This window comes from Syngnathus floridae, chromosome 12, assembly GCF_059516105.1.
Source record: "Syngnathus floridae isolate MCC-2025c chromosome 12, RoL_Sflo_1.0, whole genome shotgun sequence".
In the NCBI taxonomy this organism is placed as follows: domain Eukaryota; kingdom Metazoa; phylum Chordata; class Actinopteri; order Syngnathiformes; family Syngnathidae; genus Syngnathus; species Syngnathus floridae.
The window spans coordinates 153,513-177,026 of NC_142424.1; the positions used below are offsets into that span (position 1 = coordinate 153,513).

The following is a 23,514-nucleotide window of genomic DNA, read 5'->3' on the forward strand; positions in this document are numbered from 1 at the left end:
AGTCTAGACTTGAGGCAAAATCCGAAGCGGCCGGTGTCAGCGTAGCGACGCCTAGTGGCCGGCTTGAAAACTTGCTGCGCCACTCGTGTTGCGCTCGCTGCACTGCACGCAGACAGTTGATCGATTGCCAAGGCTTATAGTTGGCCATTCCTTCTCTGGTTTTGGCTTGCAAAAAAAGAAAAAGAAAAGGAGCAATTGACGGTTGAAGAATGTTGGCCGGCGAGGCGAAGCGATAAGTATACTTAGGTCGCGTCCAGTACTTGGGGGGAGAAAAAAACAACTCTTTTTTGGGCCCCCGAACGAAAAGTTTCGTCCCTGGGATTGAAATGAGCTGCAAGGGCGTTTTGTGTCTTCGTTGTGATTTCTTGCCTTTATTACAGAGCGCGCGCGCGCACACGTTGACATCAATGAGCAAACAGACGCATATCGGGAGAGTCCACGAGCAGAAAAAAATCTCAAAAGGTAGTGGTGGTGGTGGTGGCGGCGAGACGTCGGGCGCTTTGGGCTGCTGCTGCTGCTGCTGCCGCCGCCGCCGCCACTTCCTCTTGCTCCTTTGCGGGAGTGATGATGTCACACGCGCCATGGCAACCCATCACCTCGCGTGCATTCTGTACCGTATATGTCAAGGTGCGTTCACATGACAGCTGTAAGCATCGGCATTGAGGGCATGTTTGCTTGCGTACGTCGGCGCTCTGTGTTTGGGGAGCTTTTCTGCCTGCCTGCAATGCCGGCGTGCGTGCGTGCGTGCGCATAGCAAGCTTTGCCTATGCGTGTATGTGAGCGTCATTTTTCCGGCGTGACCGTGACGTCACTTCCTCTCAGAAGAGCGAGGCCTTCTTCTTGAGTTCGTTCCGTTTCCATAGCGACAGGCGCTCAAATTCCGAGGCGCTCATTCCGAAAACTTGGGGGAACTGCTGAGGGTCCAGATGTCTCTGTGACGTGTGAACGCACACATGCACCGTTAGCGGCTGCCGCGCCCCTTGCCGGCTTCTGGCTGGCGGCCGCGGACGGCGCGCCCCTCACCTCCAGTCGGGTTCGGTCCACTCCGGGAGGGAGCTTGCAGCGCCCCCTGTGGGTCACCACCAGCGTTTCGTAGGGATACACCTGCCGGCAGGAACGACGGTTAAGGTCAGGGTCAGGGTCAGGTCCCAGAGCACACGCACATTTTGGTCCTTTGCCTTCTGGAGTGTGAGCAGCGTGTGCTTTTTGTGGGGGTGTGCGCGTGCGTGCGTGCGTGCGTGCGTCTCTGCTGTGAATTTGTCTTTGCATTCAGCGCCAGCTTGGTACTTCAAGTCGGGCCGGCGCAAATTGCACAACCTTGCGCGTGACCTGTGTACGGGTTAGGGTTTATCTTGGATTTGTTTGGGGGGGGCCAGGCCTCCTTTCAAGTGCTCCGCCGAGACGGACGGCCCTTTTGCCTCGTTCTCACCTTGCGCTCCAAGATGCTGGGCAGCGATGTGCCGCGGTCCAGACGAAGATGGCGCTGCGGCTCGCCGTTCTGCCCACACACACACACACAATGCAGACGCACACACCATAACCAAACACACACGCACACAGACGGCCCAACCTTGGCATCACGCACGCACGCACGCACGCTCACCTGTGCCACTGCGGACACACACGCATGCACCCACACACGGCACAGTCATCAATCAATCGCTCCGGAGAACTTGCGATTGACAGCACGAGACAGGAAGTTCCGCTTGGCCCGCTCACCTGCCTCGTCGGTGGCGGCGGCGGTGGCGGAAAATTCGGCCGACTGCCTCTGTGAACGCAAACGGAGCGTCATGTCATCATACGCTGGTCGATCATCCAATTCTCACCAAGGCGCATGGAGGAGCGTCCAAACAAGACGCAGCCACGAGAACCGCCAAGCACTCACTCTGCTCAGCCCGGAGGCGGAACGCGACGGCGATCGGGACGCGCCGGCCGACAGGCCTGCGGAGAGAGAGCGCACGGGAAAAGTGGGCCGAGAGCGTAGGCGGGGCGGGCGCAGAGCGCGCACCTGCGCTCTTACTGGCGTGCGGCGGGTGCGCCGGCTCGGGCTTCTTCCGCACCAAGCCCGGGTTGATGCCTGTCTCCTTTTCTTGGCGCAGGATCAGGCGACCCAAGTTGGACTTGATCTGGACACAGCGTCGGTCAGGCGCGCTCGGCCACGTCGCCATCCGCGACGTCGTCTCGCTCCAACCTTTTCCAGCTCCTGGGCTTCGTCGCTCAGCTCCTCGACATTGTCCTCCGCTTCCTTCATTTTCTTCTTGCGCCACTCGATTTCTGCCGCGAGGCAACAGGACGGGAGTCGGTGCGGGCGACTCGCCGTTGGGCTCTTCCTCCGTCCTGGCCGCGTAGGCTCAGACGAGGCGGCGCGAGCCCGGACGAGGCGGTGCGAGCCCGAGCGAGCCCGGACGAGGCGGCGCGAGCCCGGACGAGGCGGCGCGAGCCCGGACGAGGCGGCGCGAGCCCGGACGAGGCGGCGCGAGCTCGGACGAGGCGGCGCGAGCTCGGACGAGGCGGCGCTCACCCATGGCGGCCAGCGACGGGGGGCAGGGCCAGAAGTCAGTCTCTATCTTGGACGGCTGCGTGGGGTCGGGGGGCTGAGCGGCGGGGAACTTGGCCGCTTGGATGACGCCACCGCCGCCACCGAGTTTGGAACCTTCTGCTGGACAACGTTGCGAGGCGAACCCACAGTGTGGGAGACGGCAAGAGGAAGAAGAAGAAAAACTCACCTTGTTTATAGATGGGAGGCTTTGTGTAGATGTTGCTCCCGTTGTCTGCAAAGCAACATTTCAGCGAGTATGTCTTTGCGTGTGCATGTCCGCACGTTTGTCGTCGCCTCTGTGCCCGCGAGTGTGTGTGCGTGCGTGCGTGCGTACCTGGCCGGTGGAAGTGCTGCAGGCCGGCGCCGACTTTGCGCCCGGCGTGCAGTTGCAGCGTGGAGCCTCCGGGGGAACCGCCGTCACTTTCCGCTCGCCGCCCTTTGGCCTGAAACGGAACGTCGCGCCTCTTGAGAGCGTTTGGGCGGGGGGGGTGGCGCCGACATCGCGCGAGAGCCTGGCTCTTACCTCCGGAGACATGGCCGGCGAGGTGGCGGGCGGAGACAGAGAGCGCTAAGAGACACAAAGCTGCGTCATGCGCGCGCAAGCGAGTGAGCGCGATGAGCTAGCTGGCGATGTCTCACCTGTCTGCGTGGCGGGTCCAGCGGCGAGAAGCTGAGGTGAGGCTGGTAGGTCATGAGGTCAGGTCGCTCTACCTGCAAGATGGCTTTGTCGCGGGGAAGAGCCGCCAGGTCGCGGTACGCTACCGCCAGCTCATCCACGCGTGCCTGCGCCACAAATGCACCCACATGCCAGCCACCACAGCCTTAGCTTAACAATGGTAAGGTTTAGCTTAGCATTTCGCGTCATTTAGCCTAGCATGTAGCCGTTTACCATGATGGCAACGGTGGCGGGAGACGACGGGACATCGGGAGCGACGACGTGGGCCTCCACCTGACGGCAAGTCGCATCAACCCCCAACATACATACACACACACACACACACACACACACAGACAGACAATGCAACTCACAAAGGTATTGGCTCATGCGGGCGTGGCTTCTCACCTTGTTCATGATCGGTGATCAACGTGAGCCTGCAAAAAAAAAACACGTGGCACATGACAACAAAATCTTCACGTAGGAAGAAGGGACATTTGGACGTCACGTGGTCACACATCCACAAAACCGAATCAGCGATCACGTGACAAAAGCGACACGCGCAAGTTCCACATGTCGCCCACGACAGAAAATGCACACGTCACACAAACTCACACCACGCACGCACGCACGCACGCACGCACGCACGCACAACGATGTCGCGTGGGGCGAGCATGTTGCCCTCCCGCCTTCCCAAAACATGCTAGCATGCTCCTCTGCACACTAACAAATTGATCATCGGTGGGAAGGCGTGGTTTTCCAAATGGCTGGCGACCAGTCCGTTTGTTTGCCTTGCAGACGTGCGCGCGCACACACATCCACAATAGAGCTTGGGCGGTAAACAATCATTGTAATCAAGAATTGCGTGAACCCAAACAGGCCGAATTTCTACATGAGGCACGACAGGAAGGATGAATGGTGCGGCGCGCAAGCAAGCAAGCAAGCAAGCAAGCAAGCAAGCAAGCAAGCAAGCAAGCGCAACGCTATCGAAAGCATCGCAGGCTTCGCGTGATCCACAACACAAATGCAAATAAGGAGGACAACATTCAAAACATCCCGTTCGTGTATGCGTGCGGCGCTATAGTGTTCTCACCTGTGCAGATGCGGGCGGAGAGAGACCAGCGTCGGGGATGCGGACAGAACGACTGTCAAGTATCACGTGACCGCGGGAGGAGAGGAGAGGAGAGGAGAGGAGAGGAGAGGAGAGGGCGTTTGACGTCACGTCTACGCGTGTCCCAACAGCCACATCATTTGGACTTATTTTGTCCTTGATTTCATTTCATACCTTTAAGTGGTATGACGTCACCCCGTCAGAATTGTTCAAGGATTGGAAACAAACAAACAAACAAACAAACAAACAAACAAACAAACAAACAAACAAACAAACAAACAAACAAACAAAGATACAGAGAAGCAAACAAACACCAGTGCCTTCGTCCCAACATTCGTCGTTGACTTGGTTCAAGATGAACTATACATTTTGGGACGGGTTGAATTTGTGACGTCACGCAAAGTCAAAGTCGGATGAAAGGAAAGACGTTCGCTCAGACACACACCAGACTGCAGTCAAATAAATGTGGGCATTATACCAGATTGTTCTATCTAAATTGCAAGTCGAAAACGTTTACAAATGAGAGATCAAGGTAAAGCACAACATGATCGAGGATGTCATTCTTACCCAGAAATGGGTGGTGAATGTTTGCTGAATAGACGAGCTTTGCTGTGGCAAGATGGCGTCGAGCGATGGTCTCTCGTCTTTGGTAAGAGAACGAAAAAACGTCAACTAAACGCCCAAAACGTGTCCACAAAACGATCCAGGCGCGACTGGCGGCCCGTCCGTCAGTCATGGCGCTGTCGTGTTAGTTAAGGTGGCCAATGCTCATCGCCCGGGAGGTCGGCACGTGTAGTCGGGTGGGCGATCCGGAGGTGTAAACCGGAGGGGCAAACCGGAGGTGCAGCATGTTGCATCTCCGGATCGCCCGACAACCCCAAGGATTCTCTTTTGGCTCACCTCCCTTAAACACAAAAAACAAAACAAAACAAAAAAACAGGCAATTTGCAAAAACTACTTGTTTCATTTCGGGCATCTTTGTGAGCCTAATTTCTAACTTTGTGGAAGTGAGCGGTTTCCTTCCTACCTCTGAGACTGAGCGATGTCAGGTTGAAGTCACTTTGCATCTTCAGGGTCCGGAGGGAGCTTTGGCTGCCGCGCACGCCCTGTCTCTTCCCGCCGAGGCCTACGGGAACGACGTGAGTAAGGCGGCGAGGGAGCTTTGTCAGTTCCTTTTTTCCCCGCGCATGTTAAGCTGACATCTGTTTTTGTGTTTCAGGAGCGGCTGGAGGTCATGTGGGCCATGAAGGCCTACAACCACGCCGAGGTTTACTACAACGTGAGCGCCGCCGCCGCCGCCGGGAACGAGCCCATGACGTTCGAGACCTTGAAGAGTTTGTGTTGTGGTCATTCAGCTCATCTCCTCCGTGGATCCCAAGTTCCTCAAGTTGACCAAGATGGACGACGAGATCTACTCGGCCTTCAGGGAGACTTTCGAGGACCTGGACGTCAAAGTGCTCGACCCCGAGGGACTCAAGTCGGCGGAGGCCAAAGAGGTGGGCCGCGTGCGCCTGTGGGGTGGCTGTTGCGCCGGACCGCTCTGACCGAGCCCGAAGCGCTGGCTTACTCGTGAAGTGGCGGCTTACTTGTGAAGTGGCGCGTTGGCGTTTGTGTCCAGAGGTGGCGCCCTTTCTGTAACCGCTTTGAAGGCCTGGTGGAGGACTTCAACTATGGGACTCTGCTGCGACTGGACTGCCAGAGGGACTACACCCAAGACAACACCATCTTCGGTGGGTTGGCCGTTTCAGTCGCACCCTTGTCGGCGCTCCGAAATGGCTTTGGACGGATTTGCGAGAAGACTCGCCAATTGTCCTTGCTGTTGTTCCAGCCACCAGGATCCAGTTCTTCGCCGTGGAGATTGCCCGAAACCGAGAAGGTCTCAATGACATGGTCTTCGCATCCAAGTCTTCCAAAAGTTAACTTACAAAAGAAAACGACTTTTGTTATGATGGCGAGTGGAAATGAAAGTGTGTCCTGGAATTTGCGTCTTTGTCATTGAGGAAAAACAAGGACCGTGCGGTGCATCAAAAGTCAATCATAGCTTGCGCGTGCTATGTCCAAATCGAAGCGAATCATAGCTTGCGCGAGCTAGGTCCAAAGAGTAGCTCATAATAGCTTGCACGAGCTATGTCCAAACGCGGCTTTGGGGTGAATATCACCTTTGTGGCCAAAGAAGGGAGCGGGTCCATCCCAGGCGGCGAACACGTCCCAAGTCGAGGCGCGTCTTGTAAAAAGGGTGAGGTTTATTTGCAGTCAAACACAGCGGCAACGCCACATTCACATCAGTCACAAAGCAGGAAGTGGACGCATACCTGAGCGCCTTGCCTTCCTGCTTCCGGGCGCCGCCAGTGTTCTTTCCACACAGCACCGTGGCACGCGCGCACCGCACCACACCACACCACACCACACCAAAAAGGACGACTACCTGGTCCCAGGAATCCACAAAGTAAACAAAAAGTTGGAAGGAGCACGCTCGGGTAGAGACGAGGCCCATCCGTCTTTGGGAAAGGACCCGGCCCAGGAGGATGCCCGGCCCGGCCCGGCCCGGCCGCGCCGCCTCGCCTGACCTCTGCGCACTCTTGTGTGTGTTTCGTCGGAGTGCAAAGTGGACGCGCCTTTGAAGACTATTTACACCATGTCGGTCTGCTTTTTCTTTCGTCCCATCACTATCATATAAACATGACTGAAAATGTTAGCAAACAAAATGTACACTGGACTTTGCGGTCTTCTGTACAAGGCGGGCTAGCATGTTGGACTATTTGGCCGCTGCCGCCACCGTGCCCGCCCTTCTCTCCGGCGTTAAAATAGATCTGTATATATTTATATTTGCTCCTATCAACAAGGGGATGGGGCGAGGCCTGCTGGGGCCAGGCCGGCCGGCCGGATGGACGGGACGGGTGCTGATGGGCCGCAGGTGGCGGGCCCGCGGTCTGCCCGGCGCCAGGTGGAGACGCGTCTGCGTGGAATGTCAGCTCATCATGTCGTTGCTGTTTACGCCGCCGCCGCCGCCGCACGTGGAGTTCTTCATGCTGTCGTTCACCTCCCGCCGGAACACCGACAAGTTCTGCGTGAACCTGCGCCGCCACCCGCATGTCGTTAGCGGCACGCTAGCTAGCGCGAGCCAGCCACAAAGTGACGTTGACCGTTTGCGTTTGTTCAACTTTTGCGTCGGGGCTCATCGCCGAGGGGAAGTTTGTCAAGAGAAAACGACGGGTGGCTCACCTGTCTCTGTTTTTGGTGAGCAGGTTCCGTTCGATTCCCTCCATGAGATTCTCGAAGCAGAGATGCATGGCCTGCTGCTTCTCTGGGGGTTGGCTGTTCACGATGCTGTTGCGCACGTCCGCAAAGTACTGCCGAGCGCAAGGAGCTCTTGTCAACGCGCCATCAGGCGTGGGGTGCGTGCGCAGTACCTTCTCGTTGAGGAGTATGAGTCCCAGCAGCGGTCGGGACATGGACCACTGGTTGCGGCAGTCCTCGAAGATGATGATGTTCAGCACGGTAGACAGCATCTGCGTCGAGCGTCATAACGTCGTTGGCTGCTCCACGTTGCGACTTTGCCAGGCGGCGGCAACATTACCTGCTGGATCATCTCGGGGTGCTGCTGCATGATGTGGAGGAAGCGCTCGTCGGTGGCCATGGGCGTGGCTCGCTTCTTGGTGGAGCGTGACAGCTGCTTGAACAGATACGTGACCATGTGGTCCAAGCTGGAACAGCAGCCCGTGCACACCATCGTGTCTGCGGGACCACGCACGCACGCACACGGCCAGACGTCAGGCTCCTTGAGCTCGAAAGTGATTTCTCTTTGATTCCTTCCGACTTTGAGCCACGTACCGAGTGCGGTGAGGCCTTCGGAAATGGACGACAGGATGTACATGACCATGTGAGGCTCCAAGCTGGCCAGAAAGTTCATGTGGTCTTGAGTGAGGACCTCCAGCAGGGAGTAGAAGGACTGGCTGAGCTTGGGGTAGTCCTGCGTGTGTGTACAAAAAGGCGGGGTCACAGCGAGGGAGGGAGGGAGGGAGGGTAGGTGTCGCTCGCACAAAGGTCACAGTGAGGAAGGGTGCATGCACAAACGCACGCACGCGCACACACACACACACACACACACACACACACACACGTACGCACCAGAAGGTCGCTGTGCGGGATGGACAGCAGCAGCTTGATGAAGGTCTGCAGGGCGTTGTCCAAGGCGTCGTCACCGTACAGGCGGAAGACGCCAAAGTTGACGTAGTTGCCGCTCAGCACCGCCTTGAGCATAGCGAAGCACACGCTGACGCCCTTCAGCTTGACGGCGTACGCCCGATCTTTTGGCACGTCGCCCAGCGTCAGGATGCGGTTGCCTGAGCAACAAAGCCGACAGACGGCGGCGCCAAACCTCAAACGGCGTGCACGGGGACGCCAAGCGCCCTCCCTTAAAACTTTGCAAATGCGGCCTCACCGTAGGTCGTGATCATCTTGCTGGTCTCCCGGAAGAGCAGGATGCCGTTGGGCGACGACACGTCAAACTGCAGCCTCTGCGACCTGCGACGAGCCAGTCGGCGGCGGCGGCGGCAGGCACACTCAAAATCAAATATTGGCTACGCTGCGCACGCTCCATGAAGAACACCATGCAGACACCCGAACGAGCAAGCGCACAGACACACAGGGCACCTGTTGTGAACCAGCTCGGCCATCAGCTTGAGTACGGGCGTGGTGCACGCCGGGTCGTGGTACCACAGCTCGACGGCCCGCTGCAGGATGGGCATGTAGGCCGGGTATCTGCCCTCGCTCGTCAAGGACGCATCCGGCAACGCTTCGGCAAACTGGCTAGGCTAAGCTAAGCTAAGCTAAGCTAAGCTAAACTAAACTGGCAAAGGATACATCCAGTCAAAGAGCATCATGAAGCTGGTCTTGGCATTGAAGGCAAACGCGATCCCTCGCAAGTCTCGGACCAGGCCCACCAGCGTCCTCTGCGATACACAGTGCCACAGGGCTCGGCGCTAGACCGCTGACACTTAAGCCCGGCTGGCCGGCCAGCTGGTCGGTGTACATGCGCAGCGCGCCTCACCTTGGCCTCCTGCTCGTTGAAGGTGTTGGTGCTCAGCATCTGGGCCACGGCCTCAAAGGCCACCGTCAGCGGCAGCATGAACTGCTCAAACTGCTCCTCGTCTTCACCTGCATCCAACATTTTCCATTCACGCTAGCGTGAGGCTGTGTTTGATGTTCAGCCTTTCAAGCCCTCTTGCTTTGCAAAACGAGCTCGCAAGTGACAAAAACCGCGTGGACACTTTTGGCACCGAATCACGCCCAGACGCCAGCCGCTTACCCAGATCCACCATGAGGAGGCGCCCCAGCGCGGTGTAGAAGGTGGTGCGGCACCTCATGTCGCTCAGGTTGGATTGGTTGTTAACGCCCAGGAAGGAGAAGTGCTCGCTCTGCTGACAACGCACAGGGAGGCAGACACCAGGGTGGCGGCGGCCGTGTTGCTTTTTACATATATGGATGTGTGCGTGTGTGTGTGTGTGTGTACACACATATACACATATATATATAGTATTTTTTTTTGTGGGGGCGCGCCAATACTCACCGTGTGATTGTTGAGCATAAACTGCACGGCGCTCAGCTTGACCAGCTTGCGGACGCTGCTGTACGTGCACGTGGCCGTCAAGGATAAGCAAAGTGCAGTGCTGGCCTAACTGGCCACGGCAAAATCTAAATTACCGCCCCTCTCACACTCTGCTCTACTTTCCTGCAAAGTTGTCAAGCTGCCCCCGCGCAAACAAGTGGTTGTTTGTCTCCACGCAGCACGTGTGAAGGATATCCCAAGGAGAGGTCGTTGAGAAGTTGCAGGGTCTTGGAGGTGATGGGTTCACACTGGCCCCAGTACTTCAAGTTGGTGATGCTGGAGGGAGGGGCCAAAAGGCAGCGTGAGCAGGCGCGTGCGCAGCCGCCATGAGCATCGTCACGGGCGGGGCCGCTCACATTTTGCCGATAAAGACGCTCAGCACCATGGTCTCGTCATTGAGGCCCAGCACCTCCGACAGCCGCCGATACAGCTGCAAACAAAGGCGAGACGATGTCATCTGGAGCTCACACTTGGGCGGGGGGCTTTGAACTTTTCTCACCTTGGACGATTTCTGCACCTGGTCGCCGATGTAGATCTTGCGGAACTGCTCGAAGAAGCTGAGCACGGCCAGCTCCAGCCTCTCGTTGCCGGCCTGAGCCAGCCGCGAGTCGGTCAGGTTCATCAGCTGCAGCACTCTGCGGGACGCGAGCGGCACAAAGCGCCAGCCGGGTGAGGCCGGAGCCCGGAGAACAGTGACAAGAGGCCACGTACCGGCAGACCAGCTCGCCGTCCATGGCGTCCTGCTCGTCGGTGCTGGCGAAGGACACGCGGCCGCCGATCACCGCCCCGATGATGTACACCAGCCAGGTCAGGCGACCTGAGACGGCAGGAGAAGAGGGGAGGAGCGTATTAGCGGTGGCCCACTCGACCCCCCCCCCCCCCCCACACACACACACACGCACCTTCCTGCACAGTGACGTCGGCGGCGCCCGAGTTGGTGGACTGGAGCAGCTCCTGGTAGCTCTGCGCCGCTTGATCGAAAAGCTGCACCAGCAGAGCACACGTCTTCTCATACTCACACCTGCCAATGGTGGAGAGCTGGTCCAGCTGCTGCTGAACCAGCCCGGTGTCATCCAGCGGGTCCTCCAGGCCATCCCTGCGCACACGGCCGCGGCTTAAGACGAGCGCCGGCTCAACCCGGCACGCACGCTTCTGAAAGCCAAAACCGAGCGCAGCCCGGCCCGGCCCGGCCCGGCCCGGCCCAGCCCAGCCCAGCGCAGCCCGGCCCAGCCAACCTGAGGATGACGTGGACCGACTCTAGCCGCGACGTGATGTAGGCCTTGGTGACCTCGGGGGTGTACGTCTCCAGCAGGTGCGGCTCGGTGGCCTTGACGTAGGGCACCGAGGCGGCCAGGCGCTGCCACAAGCTCAGCAGGTAGTGAACGCTGTTGGGGGCAAACTCCCAGTGCTGAAAGGACGCACACCGTGGGGCTGGGTCACATGGACAGCAAAGGAAGGGGCCAAGCAAAACGCTCACTTTTTTTTTTTCCATATAGGGCGGCTCACCTGCAGGCTGGTGACGGTAAAGTTGGCGATGAGGCGGATGACTTCAGGGTAGTTCTCCACCTTGACCAGCTCGCCCAGCTGGTAGTTGCTCTTGAGCCGCGCCAGCAGCCGGCAGAACTCGTGGTAGTTGTTGGGATCCGGCAGACACTGGGAAGGGGTGGAGCACGGTCACGCGCCCATATGCGGCGGCCGCACCGGCGAGGAGGGGGCAGGCAGACCCACCTGCGGGTTGGCCAGTATCCTCTTGACTCCGTCCACCAGGTGCGACAGGAACTTGGCTCTCTCTGCATTGTTGAAGAGGGACCTCCTGACCGAAGCGATCTGAACCAGACACGACAGCACCTGCGCGCACACGGACGGGGACTGGGTTGGTGCCGCCGGGCAGGGCAGGGCAGGGCAGGCTGCCATTTGTGCCACTCACCAGCGGGGAGAGAGAAGGCGGGATGGAATGGTAGAGGTTGAAGAAGAGCTGCAGGGTGGACGAATCCAGGAAGGCTGCTCCAAGGGGGCCAAAAAAAAAAGACACAATTGTGGAAATTTAGCCACGGGTGAAAGCGTGCCGAGCAAGAAATGGGCAAAAACCATGGCTGTGCATTTGAGAGGCTGAACGCGGTGGCCGCTTTTGGACAGCCAGCCAGCCAGCCAGCCAGAAGGAAGGAAGGAAGGAAGGAAGGAAGGAAGGAAGGAAGGACGGACGGAAGGAAGGAAGGAAGAGACCGGCCTACCTGAGCGCCACGACGTGGGGATCTGCACCGTGCACAGGTCGTCGGACGACTCGTCGGTGGATGTCCCGATGAAGTCGTAGTTGAGGCAGTTGTAGCTCAGCTTGAGCAGCTGCATCAGCAGCCCGTGCTGAGACTCGTCATTCAGGTTCAGGTTCTTGCCCGAGGCCTGTCGCGCACGACGCAACTGTCAGCGCCCCGGACCTGGTCCGGAGCGAGCGAGCGGGCGGGCGAGCGGAATGGCTTTCTTGCCCCATTCAAAGCAATATGGGCACGGTCAAAGGCGTTTGCCCACATTTCCGACCTGTTTGAGGAGGTTGCAGGAGAGCGTGAAAATGTCCAAGAGCGACGAGTCCCTGAAGGACGAGGCGATCTTCCTGTGCTTGGTCAGCGGGTGCGCTGCATCCGCCTGCCGACAGGACCGAGAGCGCAGCGCGTGGTGAGGCGGCGCCGTCGGCCAAAGGCGGCCCACGGGCCCGCCCGCGGTGCCCACCTGGTTGATCTCGTTGGTGAGCTGCGACAGAATGGTGACGCCGATGATGCAGTGCTCCACGCTGTCCCGCAGGAAGCGGGTGACGTCGGCGATGACGTTGCGGAACACGTAGTCGTCCTTCTGCGAGTCGAACCAGCCCAGCTTGGTGATGCGGGCGTACAGCTGGATGAGCGCCTGCGTCACGAAGGCGGCCAGCTTGGGCCGCGTGGCCAGGTAGTTCAGCACGTAGTTCCCTGCCGGCCGGACGGGACACATTTTTGCCTTTCCTTTCTTCCCGTCCGGGACGCCAGAACTCACGGATGTCGATGCGCTGCTCCAGGGGGAGGGGGTTGCTGGTCCTCGACACCAGTTTGGACAAGCAGGTGGCCGCCAGCAGCTGCGAGTACGACGACTGCGGACGCACAAACACGCCGGGTCACGACGGCCAATCGGGCAAGCCGCCGCCAGGTCGCCGGCCCACTCACGCTTCCTCTCTCGAGCAGCAGCTGACACTTGCTGAGGCAGTCGGGCCCGTTGGTGAACTCCACCAAGGCTTTCTCCGCTTGGTGGCGCACGGCCGTGTCGGCCGTCTCATACAGCTGCTTGCAGAGGATCTCCAGCTGGGCGAGGCCCTGCCGAGACACGGGCGGCGCTTATCAGCACAAAACACACGGCGACACCGAAGCCACTTTTCGGGGCTTGTTGAACTGAACTTTCAAGTTGGGCTCCGTTCCCTTTGGGCCTCAACTCGGTACTTTGGGCCTCCGAGTCAACGCTTTTTGGAGGGTGACACAAAAACGAGAGCGAGTCCGGTTGAGCTGACCGTTGAAACGCCCTGCCCTTTGGCCGGCACTGTGGCTGGCTGGCGGGCGAGCTAGCGCGCGCACGCACGCGCGCGCTCATCTTTGGAGGGAAAGCAAAACAACCTGTTGTTTGCCAAGCGTTGCGCTTCCCCTTAGCACACACTAATGCTAATGCTATGGAAGGCTGTTAACAAGACAGGTGTGCCGGCTGGCTCCGACGATGCCTGACTGCCAACCAGACGACATTTCCTGATGTGATCGAGTGCGAGGGAAAACACACACACACACACACACACACACACACACACACACACACACACACACACACACACACACACACACACACACACACACACACACACAACGTGCGTATCGAACGTCAGCTCAAGTTGACTGAAAGCAACGTGGGGCGCAGCCGAGGCACTTGAGCGAGCCTCGAACGCCCGCGGACTCGATTGACCTGACGAGCGCGTGGACGCTCGTGGACTTCAACCGAGCGTCCCGCGACTGAAAAGCAGCATTCGCGGGCGGCAGTTAGCGTAGCGCGTAGCGTAGCCACCCAGCGGGCTCGGTGGCCGACACGGCGCTGCTTAGTAACCAACATAAACAACGCGGGAGGAAACTGAGCCTATCGCTCGCTACAAGCTTGCGACAGCGCCCGTCCGCCAGCCAGCCGGCCAGCCAGCCAGCCAGAGGTGTCTCGTTTAAGACGACGATGCCAACAACAACAGCAACAACAGCAACGAAGCAATCAGAACGAAACGGCTTGTTGGCAATCGGGCGGGAAGGGGTGATGGCTCGGCTTATGCTAACGTTAGCATGGTTAGCTGGCGACTCCGAAAGCGCCTGGACGAACCGCGGAGAGGGGGGGGGGGGGAGTGGGAGAGACATCAAAAATGCTAAATTGAGGCTTCCAATGTCGGTTGTGCGGGTCCGCCGAGCGACGGGGGCATGCTCGGTTACGAGCGAGGCTGCCTGCAGCCGGGCGAGCAAGACGTAAACGACCGGTTAGCCGAGCTCCAGTCACCCTTCATTGTTGTCTCGATGAAAACAACGGGCGCTCCTCGTCCACGAGGACACGCTTGTCGTCTGCCCGGGGACCCCTCGGGCCGAGAGCCCGCGCGCGCGAGGCCTGCGTCGGGCTAACGTTGCGACAGTAGGCCACGCAGCGGCGGAGCCGGGCAAGGCGGGCGACGACGGCGGGCAAGCGGCAGCAGCTTCCTCCACTACTCCGGACGCCCGGGCCTTCGCCATCCGTCCGCCAGCCCGCAACCTCCCCGCCGGGGGCACCGACGCTCGCGGCGGCCTCGGGTTTCCGTCGGTGCATCGCGCGGCGCCGTCGCCGCGGTCGCAAACATGCCAAGTCCCCGCTCACCTGCACATGATCCGCCATTTTTCCCCATTTCATGCACCTCTCACTGCGCTTATGGCTAGAGCGAGCGTGCGACAGCGCCCCCAGTGGCGGCCCGCCACACTGCCGCCGACGAGCCAACGTCGACTTGAAGCCAGCCGTCCCATTTCATCGTTCTTCCTTCCCTTTTGCAAGTGCGGCCACTTTGAGACTTGCTTGTGATTGGTATACATTATAAATAAATAAATAAATAAACAAACAAACATAAGTGAATTTGACTTTCACTTGGCCGTCCCGCCCATTCCATGGTTCTTCCCCCTTTGCAAGCGCGGCCGGCCACTTCCATTTGGCCGTCCCTCCCATTTCACCGTTCTTCCCTTTTGCAAGCGTGGCCCCTTTCATTTGGCCGATTTGCCCTTTTGAGGTGCTCCTCAGTAGCGTGCGTGTCGCGATCACGGCATGGAATGTGCAACACAAATAAAGCTTAAGGCCCTTTTCTCACCATGTTGTGGCATCATGCACAGGAACAGGAGCTAAACGGTCCAGATCCCCCATTTTCCATCATCACATTCCCAACTTTAGGCCGAGCCTACGATTCCATTCTCCTTCAACAGGATGTGACTGATTCAAAATGTCCCAGCCACCAAAAATTCTCTCTCCACACAAACGGGTGGGGCTAAACGTGCCAGGACTTGGTTATGGTTCCATCTGAAAAATCTCTTGAGCCCCACTTTCTTAAGTGGGCATTTTATTTGATTTTCTTAGAGTGTCAAGCCGCCTTCAGTTCTGGGAAAGGAAAAATCCAAGAGCGGTGGATGCGTTCCAATTGTCCACATTCCAAAAGTCTCCATAACTCACATGTTTCTGTTAAAAATTGCGCTCAGACATATTTGACATTACCACCTTGCACAATAACAAACATTCCAACATCAATCCTCCACTGGGCCAGAATTGAAGATGCTTTTCACAGTCCAAAAGTGCCAGTCCAGCAGGAGGAGGACTTCCTGCGGGGCTGGGCGGCCAATGGGCGACCCGAAGCGCTTGCGTGCCGACCCCGCTGGTTGGCGCCGCGGGGCCGCCCCCGTCCGTTGGATTTGCCGGCGGCATGTGCGGGCGGGAAGGCATTGGGGCCTCCGCTTCTTGGGGGCCTGTCGTATTGGGGGCGGCCCTGGTACGGTTGTTGCCTTTGGGCTCTTGGCGGACAAAACCTGCGGGGGGTGATACGAAGACCATGAAGGTGAGTGAGTGAGTGAGTGAGTGAGTGAGTGAGTGAGTGAGTGAGTGAGTGAGTGAGTGAGTGAGTGAGTGAGCGAGCGAGTGAGTGAGTGAGCGAGCGAGCGAGCGAGCGAGCGAGAGACCACGTACCCGCGGTTGTGGCCTGCGTCTCCAGGCGCGGCCGGCGTCCAATGGCCGGCTCGACCTCGCACCGACGGTGGCGGACGACTGTCCATGCCCGTGATCGTGTTGCTGCCCAGACAAAAATTTGCGGGTCATTTCCACATAAGTGATCAGCAAAACAGCAAAGGAAGCCATACGTAAGCTACACGTAAGCACAGAAAGACCCTAGCTGGCTGGCTGGCCGGCCGGCTACCTCTTAGGTCTGCTCTGAAGGTCCTCAATGTAGTTTTGTCGCTCGATGTTGTGACCGCGACTTGAGTTGAACACTGAAAAGTACGCAGTGCACATTGACGTCACCTGCAGGGGCGCTTGCGCGACCGACCGCTTGCGCGCCACTCACGTCTGATGGCCTCGGTGGGAGCCATCTTGTCCACCTCGATCAGATACCTGGCACGGCAAAAAGCACAGAAAGTGTGACGGAGGTTAGAGCGCCGTCTGGCCGCACCTGAGCGTCATGCGCACACGTCTGCACATCATCTGGCATGCACGCACGACGACCAAGCGAAGCCAAGGCACCTGCAGATCATGTAGCCGGTGCGGTTGAGTCCGTGCGTGCAGTGGACGCCGATCAGCTTGTCTGCAACACAAAGCAGATAGGCCGGCTCAGTTGGGCCCCCTAAGCAAAGCGGGCTCGGCCGCGTCGGGAGGCGGCGGCCACCGTTGCAGGCGTTGTCTCGTAGGAATTGGCGCACAGCTCTCTTGAAGGTCACCACCACGCTCTCGGCGGGGACCATGTGACCCTCCGTGGGGATCTTGATGAAGCTCAACGAGTTGGGGAGCTCCTGCGGCGGGAGACAGAGCGCGCTCGTCAAGACACCCGGTTCAAAAGTGGCCTGGCAACAATCCGCTCATCGGGATTAGGACCAAAGTCGCCTTTGCAGCAAAAGGTGGCGTCTCGAGCTTGAGGCCTCTGGACACTTTCAACTCTCTTGACTGCTTGTGAAAACGGCCGGGGAGCCTCCCGCAAATGAAGTCCCGCACTCAAAGTTTCCTTCCACTTACGGCCGGGGAACCTCCCGCAAATGAAGTCCCGCACTCAAAGTTTCCTTCCACTTGGTGAGAATGCCTCAGCTTGACTTTAGGCACTTTAGGCGCGAAAAGGGCGAGCGAGCGAGCGATAGAAGGGCGCCGGCCGGCCGGTGCTACCTGCGGCGAGTAGTAGCGCGTGGTGTAGGTCAAGTCGATGATGAGGCCCAGTTCTTGCTGGTCTTCCCGCATGGCGTCCAGCAGCTCCTTCGGTCCAAAGGCCTGAGCGGGCGCCATATTTCGGGTCAGCGCCTGAGCGGAAGGACAGTTAGCATTGCCTGCTGTTAACATTTGCCATGATTTGCCGCAATTTCGGAGGCGGAGGACTCACCTGCTTGAGAGGAACTTTGAAGGCCACAAATCGAGTGCTGCCCAGTCGCTTGCCCACTGCCTTGTAGTCCAGCCACCTGCACGCACATCAGAAGCGCGGTTGGGCCGAGTCCACCCCAGGCTCGGCAAGAAACAGAAGCTCGACGGCGCCGCCATTTTTAACTCGTTCACAAACGTGCTTGCAAACTAAGCTAATGCAAGCGGTAACCCTTCAGTGAGTGGAGCAAGGGATCGCCGCCGATAGAGGATATGCACGTGACGTCACAGACGGGCTGACGGTTTGTTTGCTTGCTTGCTTGTTTGTTTGTTTGGGTGGCGAAAAGCGGCGGACGCCGAGTGGTGCTAATAGGGCCAAGGCCGGATTGAGCTTCAGAGATACGTGTCCCGGGGCATTTTTTTGAGCATTTTATCAGTGGCAGATTGTGGCAGATTTGTTACGGCGCAACTTTGACCATGGTGAAGAGTTGTTGTGGTGCCATTGGATGTGCCTATCGCTTCCAAAAAGGTGATACCAAGAAGCTGTATCTTCTTGCCACAGGCGGATACACCCAAAAATCAGTTCGGCCCCACCTGAAACACCAAACTGGATCCGCCAGTTTCCATTTTGAGATCAAGCTTGTCTGAAAAACAACTATCAAATAGTTGTCAATGTCTGGATATGTTACTGGCGGAAAAGTCGCCTTATCAGAGGACCAAGCGCTTGCTGTCCCAGCTCCTGCTACGCTTGAGCCGGTGGCGTTCTGACTTGGTTTGCACAGCGGATCAGCACGAGTGTTCTATTTTTTTCAACTTTTCAATGTATCTCTTGCGGCTTTCTTGGCCCAACTGGACGAAATAATCACTCACGACACCCACCCAGGCCGCCATCCTCACGAGTCCAGTGGCAGGCAGCGGACGAGGCTTTCTGCCACCCAAACAAAAATGGCCGCCCCGATCTGTGACGTCAGTGCATAGCCTCACTCCAAATGCCCGATTGCCATCTATTTTTGAGGACATCTGAGGGAGCACACGCAGCGTCATTTGGGGGTAAATTGACCACACCACAGTGCTCGTTTTAGGAAAGAAAAGGAACCAAACACGGGACAGTCAGTCCGAAGAAAAGCGCGATGAATCGTCACCCAACTTCCCATCTATGGGCCACCCACATCGGTGTCGTTTTGCTCTATTTCTCGTCTTGATTTTAGCATTAGTGGAGATGGCCAGTGGTCACGCACGTTCAGGTCAAGCTTGGTGGTAGTTTCCTGCCATTAAGCTTTTCTCCTCTCTTTTATTAATTGGATGGAGGGGGAACCATAACATTTAAGGCCCGTTGAGTCCAAAACTATCGGTGCCCTGCTTGATTTGTTCGCCATGAAGCCTTTTGGACTGTCCCGCAAAATCTCAAGCTTGAGCTGAGTTTCGGCGAGCGAGCGAGCGAGCGAGCTTGTTTGTACGATCAAGTCTGTCGTCTTACCTGTCGGGAATCTTTTTGAAGGAACGCATTTTTCACTCAAATGTCTTTTCTTCCGTTTCCACGTCGACGAAATTCAAATCAAAGACGATTCCAAACCAACTTTTATTCCTCGGGTCGCTTCGGCCGCATTTTTCTTCCTGAGCCACAGCGGGGAGTGGGACGGACGCGTGTTGATGGCGTCACCAGTTGATGGCGTCACCAGTGGCCGGAGCTGCTGCGTTCACTTACTACACAGAACGTGGGACATGTGACGTTCGAGCTTGTCGTCGTTGAGCGCCAGGATGACGATGGACGCTGCTTTTTGGTCTACGACGTATTATTCGATTTGTTTCTTCACTTCGCGACTTGTTGGCTACTCGTACCGAAGCTGGTCAATTATTTTCACGTCACTTCAGTTAAATGTATGTAGAACGTTCACCCCAAACTGTTCTCAACGGCACTCTCTGGAATAAGCAATTAAATGGCATTGTAGTCGTTTCGTACTGCCGCAGCTCACACACATGCGCACAAACTAACCGGCCAGGTCACCCACGCATGACATCATCTTCATCGAATGCGCTTGGTTCAATTGAGACTCTTTATTTGGGTTTACAAAAGTCAGGAGTTCCAAAGTCAACATGAACGAAAACGAGTGACGACAAAGTCAAATATTGACCACTAATTTGCCAACGGCAAGAAATTTGATTTAAAAACGGTTTGGCGTGTCGACAGTCGCTCAAAGCCCGTAGCTGGAGGTAGAGGAGGTCCGCAGGTCCGAGGTGGCCGCGGGTGGGGCACGCGCCCCGCGTGGCGCATGAGCCGTGAGGGCGAGCGGCTGGTCTGTCGGCGAAACGCGGCCGCCCCCTGCGTCCGAGTGTTCGGTGAAGGTGGGTGCCGGGGCGGCGGGCGACGCCAGCGCCGCCGTGGCCGGGGAGTCCACCGAGGAGGCGGGGCTGGCCTGGGACAAGTGCGTGTGCGTGAGATGGGAGAGCGTGTACGGGCGCAAAAGGTGAGCGCTGGTGCCGGAGGGGAGCTCGTGAGGCGCCTCGTGGGGCACGGGGTGCGTGGGCCGCAGCGGGAAATCGTCTGCGGCAGCTGAAAAAACAAGCGAGTCACTCGAGTGGCAACAACACCACGCATCATCGCTCCTTGTCGGATGCGGCCGTGAAAAAATGGCTGCCTTACTGTCTTGATGGCTTTCGCTCTTGCATTTCTTCCTCTTCTTCTTCTTGCCCTGCTCACGCCACACACACACACACACACACACACACACACACCGACAGGATGATTGAGATCAGTAAAGCAGCTGCGTGCGTGCGTGCGTGCGTGCGTGCGCGCCATGAGTGCATGTACGGACGTAGTTGTCTCTGGCCGACCAGCCGGGGTAAAGTTGCGAGTGGAGCAGCCGCTCTTTCCGGGCCAGCTCGTAGTACTTGGCCTGCTCGTCCTTGCTCAGCGAATGCCACTGGAGATGCATTCCACAGCGAGGCGTCAACATAGGAACACACGCGCGCGCACACACGCACGCACAGGCTTTGGGTGCTGACCCGCTGTCCCAGGATCTGGTTGATGGTGGCGCTCTCCTTAACTTGGCACTGGGCCACCACTTTGGGCCGCTCGTCCCTCATAAACAACATGAAGGCGTTGAGAGGTTTCTTGATGTGACCTTTGGCCTGACCGCCGCCGTCCCGCACCGGTGACTTCCTGGGGGCGGAGCAGTCAGCAAAGGCATCACATCGAACGGGAGCCAAATTGGACGCGGCCCCGCGCCGGAGAACAATTTGGGTTGAGTCAATCCCCCGCAAATAGCTGTACCGCACCAAAACATTTGACGTTACCTCGACGGGCTGCGGGTGCCGGCCTCTCCGGGTTCCCTTTTGACGGCGCTCACCGGGCCGGTGGACGGGCTACTCCGCGGCACGTAGGTCGGAAAACAACACAGGAAGTGCACGATGATGTCGGGGAGCGAGCGCGTCGGAAAGAAACAGCGAGACGCAACAAAAGAAAGCGCATCGCGACACGCGGGATGTACACCTTGGTCAGGTCGGATCAGGTCATAAAAACAAGACGGCTTCAAATGAGGCAGGAGTCGTCATGGAGTCAAGTGAGGACGCGGCCCGGTCCTCCGCCACGAGGCTCCGGGCCACGCCCAAGTCACTTTTCTCAGTCAAAGTGGAAACATTCCAGGTCAGGGGGTCAGTCCGAAGCCCTGACTAATGTCGGCTGCTGATGGAGGGAAGAGGAAAAAAAAAAAAAAAGGTTGTACTCACAGCCAATCAAAGGCGTGCGCCATCTCAGCCACGGCTGCAGGTGAGACGGGGTAGCGTGCGACCTGTGGCGGCCGGGACGAGCCTGCCGGAGCACATGCGATGCGAGTTAGCCGGCCGGCCGGCCGGCTGGACGGCAGGCCGGCCGGCAAGGGCGTCTCACCCGCGTCGGGCGAGAAGTTGGCCGGCACCCTGGAGGGCGGCGAGGAGGCCTCGGGTCGGCGGGACAGCAGCGGGTGGAGGTGAGCCACGAAGGCGGGCGTGCCGCTAGACTGGAGCCACACACACACACAAACGAGTGTGCTAGCTGCGTCGCGCCACCGGCAGGCGCGGAAACGGCTCACCGGATGAGCGGGCACGACTTACCGGGTGAGCGGGCACGCCCGAATCTCTCCCGGCCGCTCCGGCGGCCACGTCCAGCAGGGGCCACTGCCACGGCAGATACTACGCGCGCACACAGCTTGGCCAGTCAGTCACTGAAGCGCCGCCACGCAGGCCCCGACCCTGGGACTTACCGCACGCGCCAGGCCCCCGCCGGCCAGATACGAGCCATAAAGGTCGGGAATCATGAAGAAGGGGTAGCCCACAAAGGCCGGGGCTTGGAGGACACCCCCGGCCCCAGCCCTGGCCCCAGCCCTGGCCCCAGCCTCGGCCCGCCGCCTCAGCGCTGCGACAACACGTGGAAGACACACATATCAAAAGCAGGCTCGTGATAGGTCGGGAGTTGTCGCCAGACTTGACCTCTTCCCAGTTCTCTCAGTTTGACTTGGTCTTTGTTTTCAATTCTAGTTTGATCGCAAAGCGCATTCTGCCAAACACATTCTTAACCCGTTGGGGAAAAAAAACAAAGACAACCCAATCAACTTTATGGGATCAGCCGACATTTATCTGTTGCGATTGGCCGTTCCTTACGTCTTAATTGGCCGTTTAGATCAACATCATTGGATATTACAACATATATATACATAAGCAAGGTATTAACTTTTAATGACCAAAGATTTGTTGACGACTCCTCATTCATTTACAGAGTGGGTTACCCGATACAATACACCTCGAATCCGTCCGATGTTTACACACGTGCGGGGTTGCGTTCACGGCCCTGTCCAGGTTAATGAGCAACAACACGCGCACACGCACACACGCACGCGCGCGCGCACACACACACACAAACACGACGGAGCGTACCTTCGCCAAACGGCTGGCCGCGTCCGGGCAGGCCGGCCGCGTCCGGCTGACGTCTGGCTCGCCTGTCCGCTGCCTGCCCGGAGAATAGCAGAAAGAAGCGGGGCAAGGCAAAAGTTGGCCGCCGCCTCCGGCAGCGGGGGCTCACTCGCTCACCTCGGAATCCGACGCGCTGTGGTTGGTCTCGGACTCGTTGACGAGGGACGACTTGACGTCGTCCAGGTCACGCTGAGCGGCGGTGGCAGCGGCCGCCGCGGTCGTCTTGTCGTCGTGCTCGCCCTCGCCCTCATCCTTGAACGGGATCAGCTCGTCGTTGGCGCCCAAGTCGCCATCGTCGCTCAGCTGCGGCATGCTAGCGAGCGAGTTGAGCCGCGGACGGAGCGCACTTTCAGCAGGGAGGCGTCACCGTTGGCCGGCGGCTCCGACAAGTCGGCTTCGCCTCCTCCACATGCGGCGCTCCACTCGGCCGCCAAATGCGCGTTGGGAATCCTCGCCGGCGGCAAGAGCGAGCGAGCGAGCGAGCGAGCGAGCGAGGGAGCGAGCGAGCGCCTAGCTGCGAGCACTTAGCTGCTAGCTTCCTGCCTGCGGCGTTCACGGACGCCGTCGGCGCTCGCTGTGGCTCAAGTATTACGCGTAATCCGACCAAACGGGACACGCACGACACGTCCAAAATCAAGTTCAGTTCGTTAGCGTCGCGAGATGATCGTGTGGAAATTTTCCGCGCTTCAAGTTGCTGCCGAGAAAGAAAAAAGATAACTTTCCCACATTGTGTGCACTTCTCACAGCGTCCCCGGGAAACAGTACGCGCACGTCCGCGTTCCACCGAGCGAGTGCGCGCGCGAATGCGCACGCGCGTGACAGTGAGAGGAAGAAAAAGGAAACAACTCAGGTGTGACGATCGGGGAGCGGGACCCGTTGCTCACAGCATGCCTCCCGCATGCATCCGTCCGTCCGTCCGCCGCGCAGATCCGGGATCGGGAACAACAAACGGGTTGGCGAGCCCCGATCGAGGGCCACACTTTGAGGGAGGGAAAAGGCGCCCGCCTTCACGGCCCACGCTGCACTTTTTGTTATTTTAATTCCAAAATGGGAGCTGGTGCATTCCATCCTTT

At 58.3% G+C, this 23,514-nt stretch overlaps 5 protein-coding genes across 14 annotated transcripts; 1 reads left to right on the top strand and 4 right to left on the bottom strand.

Annotated features, from left to right (window-relative positions):
• Positions 1-342: 342 nt before the first annotated feature.
• dmtn (dematin actin binding protein) lies at positions 343-6,406 on the bottom strand. Of its 7 annotated transcripts, none has more exons than XM_088392102.1 (17): positions 5,333-6,406; positions 4,873-5,209; positions 4,288-4,339; positions 3,603-3,631; positions 3,429-3,488; positions 3,179-3,322; positions 3,063-3,107; positions 2,874-2,982; positions 2,727-2,771; positions 2,522-2,659; positions 2,192-2,274; positions 2,009-2,126; positions 1,886-1,941; positions 1,720-1,768; positions 1,430-1,611; positions 1,024-1,104; positions 343-932 (listed from the first exon to the last, which is right to left on the bottom strand). In XM_088392102.1, the coding sequence occupies exons 4-17, from the start codon at positions 3,609-3,611 to the stop codon at positions 819-821; spliced, it is 1,233 nt and encodes a 410-aa protein (XP_088248228.1). In that variant the 5' UTR covers positions 3,612-3,631; positions 4,288-4,339; positions 4,873-5,209; positions 5,333-6,406; the 3' UTR covers positions 343-818. The 7 variants fall into 7 exon arrangements, with proteins under 7 accessions (XP_088248228.1, XP_088248232.1, XP_088248230.1 ...); XM_088392106.1 differs by having other exon boundaries at positions 2,021-2,126; positions 2,522-2,656; positions 4,480-5,209; XM_088392104.1 differs by having other exon boundaries at positions 2,522-2,656; positions 4,480-5,209.
• Positions 4,718-6,285, top strand: pbdc1 (polysaccharide biosynthesis domain containing 1). The gene is made up of 6 exons (XM_088392146.1): positions 4,718-4,954; positions 5,379-5,444; positions 5,525-5,584; positions 5,661-5,801; positions 5,924-6,035; positions 6,134-6,285. The coding sequence occupies exons 1-6, from the start codon at positions 4,925-4,927 to the stop codon at positions 6,223-6,225; spliced, it is 501 nt and encodes a 166-aa protein (XP_088248272.1). The 5' UTR covers positions 4,718-4,924; the 3' UTR covers positions 6,226-6,285.
• Positions 6,407-6,530: 124 nt separating the features above from the next.
• Positions 6,531-14,928, bottom strand: xpo7 (exportin 7). Of its 3 annotated transcripts, none has more exons than XM_088392155.1 (27): positions 14,792-14,928; positions 13,099-13,245; positions 12,932-13,025; positions 12,635-12,867; positions 12,446-12,550; positions 12,145-12,310; positions 11,841-11,914; positions 11,642-11,761; positions 11,420-11,566; positions 11,149-11,321; positions 10,816-11,009; positions 10,625-10,730; positions 10,413-10,548; positions 10,270-10,343; positions 10,109-10,189; positions 9,875-9,938; positions 9,614-9,722; positions 9,356-9,462; positions 9,169-9,257; positions 8,959-9,066; positions 8,747-8,829; positions 8,434-8,648; positions 8,137-8,275; positions 7,883-8,040; positions 7,716-7,814; positions 7,528-7,655; positions 6,531-7,379 (listed from the first exon to the last, which is right to left on the bottom strand). In XM_088392155.1, exons 1-27 carry the CDS (start codon positions 14,822-14,824, stop codon positions 7,274-7,276), a joined length of 3,288 nt encoding a protein of 1,095 aa, XP_088248281.1. In that variant the 5' UTR covers positions 14,825-14,928; the 3' UTR covers positions 6,531-7,273. The 3 variants fall into 3 exon arrangements, with proteins under 3 accessions (XP_088248281.1, XP_088248280.1, XP_088248279.1); XM_088392154.1 differs by having other exon boundaries at positions 9,614-9,725; XM_088392153.1 differs by having other exon boundaries at positions 12,446-12,867.
• A 555-nt stretch (positions 14,929-15,483) lies between these two features.
• dusp11 (dual specificity phosphatase 11 (RNA/RNP complex 1-interacting)) lies at positions 15,484-19,160 on the bottom strand. The gene is made up of 9 exons (XM_088392134.1): positions 18,975-19,160; positions 17,523-17,598; positions 17,312-17,443; positions 16,824-16,947; positions 16,682-16,742; positions 16,506-16,552; positions 16,359-16,431; positions 16,133-16,234; positions 15,484-15,975 (listed from the first exon to the last, which is right to left on the bottom strand). Exons 1-9 carry the CDS (start codon positions 19,001-19,003, stop codon positions 15,732-15,734), a joined length of 888 nt encoding a protein of 295 aa, XP_088248260.1. The 5' UTR covers positions 19,004-19,160; the 3' UTR covers positions 15,484-15,731.
• Positions 19,161-19,537: 377 nt separating this feature from the next.
• Positions 19,538-23,497, bottom strand: LOC148389184 (transcription factor 7-like 1-A). Of its 2 annotated transcripts, XM_088392096.1 has the most exons (11): positions 22,559-23,497; positions 22,406-22,478; positions 21,736-21,887; positions 21,587-21,664; positions 21,384-21,492; positions 21,224-21,305; positions 20,792-20,860; positions 20,501-20,657; positions 20,311-20,418; positions 20,139-20,187; positions 19,538-20,048 (listed from the first exon to the last, which is right to left on the bottom strand). In XM_088392096.1, the coding sequence occupies exons 1-11, from the start codon at positions 22,751-22,753 to the stop codon at positions 19,690-19,692; spliced, it is 1,431 nt and encodes a 476-aa protein (XP_088248222.1). In that variant the 5' UTR covers positions 22,754-23,497; the 3' UTR covers positions 19,538-19,689. The 2 variants fall into 2 exon arrangements, with proteins under 2 accessions (XP_088248222.1, XP_088248223.1); XM_088392097.1 differs by lacking the exons at positions 20,311-20,418; positions 20,501-20,657; positions 20,792-20,860.
• Between the last annotated feature and the right edge of the window lie 17 nt (positions 23,498-23,514).